Genomic DNA, 3620 nt, shown 5'->3' with positions numbered 1-3620 from the left:
GAAGGAAAATTTCGTCGAATAAGGCGCTATCTGACGGTACATTGATACAAACGTACATCACTACTAAAATGAAGTCGTAATTCCGTTGATATAACAGAACTTGAGAATAATAATAATAATAAATATTATATGAAAGATATTTTTGAAGTTAAAAATAATTAATGTTGCAAGGAACTTATAGATTAGAAATTAATTAGCAGACTAGAGATTTAAAGATGAGAAATGAACAAATTATGCCGTTCGTTGATAGGTAGGACATAATGACTTAAATATTATAAGAGTAATGGTATCGTTCATAAATGAATATAACTTCAATACCTGTAATTCCTAACGCATAATTCGAATAAAATATCTTTAGTATCGTCGGTAATCATTTGCTTTGTTAGCGCGCGAATAATAAATCATGATGGCTACGATGTGATTGGTCGTTGAATTTTATACCGGTAACTACGTGAGTAGGAGAATATGGTTAAAATTTATTCATTCCGCAATTTTAAAGTTTCACAATATTATATTACGATTATTTATAAAGGCGATTAAATAGGAAGTTCAAAAAAAAGGAATAATTAAATATCTCATCGTTACGCGTTAGCCTCTTTTTTCTTTTTTCTTTTCTTTGATAGTTCACAATTCGAAATTTTAGATTATTATTTCCGCTTATTATTATTATTGTTATTATTATTGTTATTATTATTATTGTTATTATTATTATTGTTATTATTATTATTGTTATTATTATTATTATTATTATTATGACTATTCACCATTTCTATAAAATTATTATCATATTTCCTGTCACTGGACTGATACACTCGATTAAATTTTTCAGTGAATTACATCGAATATTTTGACGCTTCATTAGTGCTATTATTGCTCATTCATAAGCTATGACTACACATTTGAAATTTGCGCCTGATAATTAGATGCAATCCTGAAATATCATTTGAAAATAAATATTTACAAATAATTGTACGATTTTAAATATCATAATTTATTGGTCCAAATTCATAAAACATATCATGAGTATACGTATTATGTCGAGAATTTTTCACAGTTTAAATAGATATGTAGTATTAGAAGAAATGAATTATTTATATTGTCAAGTAACTTTCAAACAGGCTAGGTCAATTTTTTTTTCGTCATGAAAAACTGATTCTTATCAACAAGGATAACCAGAAGGTAACAAGAAGTACATTTGAAGAAGTACTTTCCTCACATATATCAACAATTTTTTATTAATATAAATAGTTCTATGAAAAGTGAAAAATTGAATGGTGCGATTTTCATACCAAAAGTGTCAAAAATCATTTAATATATTATAGATATACATACATTGTCATTGATACGATGGGAGATGAAATTATTACGTTAATACTTGGAAATGATAGTTTTAAAGTCGATAAAAAAAGACTTATTAATAAAAGTCATTATTTTGATTGTCTTTTCTCTCCAAATTTTTACGACTCGCGAAACAAAGAACATATTATAAATTATGATATTGCTTCATCTACCTTACAGGTTAATATATAGTAACTGTGTATAATATTTAATTGATTGTTCGTTATTTGTTCATCATTTACTAGCTAAGATTATTTTGTTTCTTAGAATTTTATTGAATGGATTCATGACGATGAAAGAATAATAATTGAACTTAGCCATTTCATTAAATCTTCAATGGTGAAGTATAAAACAGATAATTTTATAGATCTTTTAAATTTATTACAATTGGCTGTGCTTTTCATGACTGACGATTTAATAAGTGATATAACTGATATTATCATATTATATTGGTTGAATCCGGAAAAGGTAATTGATGTCTGGTTATTGGCACAAGAGTTGGCTATAAGTTTATTGACTGATGTCTGTTTGTCAGTATGCTTAGATCGTTTTATAGATTTACCCATTAGTTCTTTGATCGAGCTACCTATTAAGAATCTCAAACAGTTAATTGAAAATATTAATGTTAGGTCAACAACAAAATACTCGCATTATATATTGCACGAATGGATGGATCATAATACAGTAAGTTAATTATTTACTTATGTACCTTTTATTTATAAATTTTATAGGGAGGAATATTTTTTTTTTTTTTTTTTTTTTTTTTTTTTTTAATGGATTTATTCAGGCTTCTACAATTAATAATAATGTAATAAATATACCATTGAGAAGAAACTCTAAATTTATACAATATATGATTGGATATAAATTAGAAAATGGTAGTAACAAGAAAGGATATATTTATTGTTGGGACGGTATTCAGTTATCCGAGTTAGTAGAACTAAAATATCTAAAATGTTCTGGAAGGGATTTAATAGGTTTACAAGTTACTGGCAGAGGTATGTACGTTATAAAAATGATAAAAAATGTTTTAAAAAATATTTCTTTAAATATCCATGCAATTTACCTTATCATTCTTCAGGATTTAATATATATCTTGTTGGTGGAGAATATGGTTTAGGAACTGGTCAATTTAATCAAATAATTTGGCGATATTGCCTTATATCTAAAAAATGGTATTATTTTGCAAGGTGAATGATCATATTGTAAGCTCCATAGTGATATCATTATTTGCGCTTACTTTTTAATATATACATTTTTAGACTTCCTAGCCCAAGAAGACATATGATTGCTGGATTTTTAAGTAATTGTTTGATTGTGGTGGGTGGTGTGGGACGTCATCGTTTAAAACTATCGTCAGTTGATATCTTGAATATACATACAGGTAAATTAAGTCATTAAATACATATATATACGTACACACACACACACACACACACACACATATATATATGTATGTATGTATGTAAGTATGTATGTATGTATGTATGTATCATGTTTTACTATGCATCAAATGGATGTTTGTAGGTAAATGGACAAAAGCTGCAGATGTACCTGAAAATTTTACCGAAGTGCCACATTATAGTATAATGAGAAAAAAATTGTTTTTGTTGCGATCATCTCTTTATATATTCTATCCAGAACTTGAATCATGGAAAACTATTATCTTAGAGAATATTCCTTTGCCTATAGCACATCATTTTATGGCATATGGACTCGTAATATTTATGATTAGTAAGTGAGAAAATTGGAGACATATAAAGTATATAAAACTAAAAATTAGTCACTAATATGGAATAATAATTGTAGGATATAATGGAAGAGTTTTGTCCAGAATTAGTAATATACAAGAAAAAATATGTGAAGATTGCTTACAATTGTACAAAGATCATGCAATGATACATACTATGAGTGATGTGTATCCGTCAATTGGTTTATTCATTCCTGGCATAGGGTTTTTATCAATATTATCCAAAAAATGTCAATCATGTAGTTATTCATATTTACAAACAGATGATAAAACAAGAACTGATCCAGGGAATCTAATTTTAGATCCTAGGCTAGGAAGTTTTTATACAATTGATCCAAAAACATTGTGCGAGGTATCCACATTAGGTAACTTGTAATATATTTTTTTATTATAATTAATACTTTAACACCAATGTTAAGTTTGCCTTCGGTTAAAGTAGATATGATATGAGAATTATTTTGATTATAACAATCATTATGAAGGAATATAAAAAGATAGAAAGTTTTCTTAGAAATATTCGCAAATAAGAATA

At 26.7% G+C, this 3620-nt stretch overlaps 1 protein-coding gene across 3 annotated transcripts; it reads left to right on the top strand.

Annotated features, from left to right (window-relative positions):
• The first annotated feature begins 761 nt into the window (after window positions 1–761).
• LOC124427332 lies at window positions 762–3589 on the top strand. 3 transcript variants are annotated; one of them, XM_046970137.1, is made up of 8 exons: window positions 762–1179; window positions 1323–1518; window positions 1606–2022; window positions 2126–2336; window positions 2420–2528; window positions 2601–2722; window positions 2866–3072; window positions 3148–3589. In XM_046970137.1, the coding sequence occupies exons 2-8, from the start codon at window positions 1348–1350 to the stop codon at window positions 3462–3464; spliced, it is 1554 nt and encodes a 517-aa protein (XP_046826093.1). In that variant the 5' UTR covers window positions 762–1179; window positions 1323–1347; the 3' UTR covers window positions 3465–3589. The 3 variants fall into 3 exon arrangements, with proteins under 3 accessions (XP_046826093.1, XP_046826091.1, XP_046826094.1); XM_046970135.1 differs by having other exon boundaries at window positions 762–1518; XM_046970138.1 differs by lacking the exons at window positions 762–1179; window positions 1323–1518 and having other exon boundaries at window positions 1670–1806; window positions 1968–2022.
• Window positions 3590–3620: the final 31 nt, after the last annotated feature.

This window comes from Vespa crabro, chromosome 10, assembly GCF_910589235.1.
Source record: "Vespa crabro chromosome 10, iyVesCrab1.2, whole genome shotgun sequence".
In the NCBI taxonomy this organism is placed as follows: domain Eukaryota; kingdom Metazoa; phylum Arthropoda; class Insecta; order Hymenoptera; family Vespidae; genus Vespa; species Vespa crabro.
This window is presented reverse-complemented; position numbering and strand designations above follow the sequence as displayed.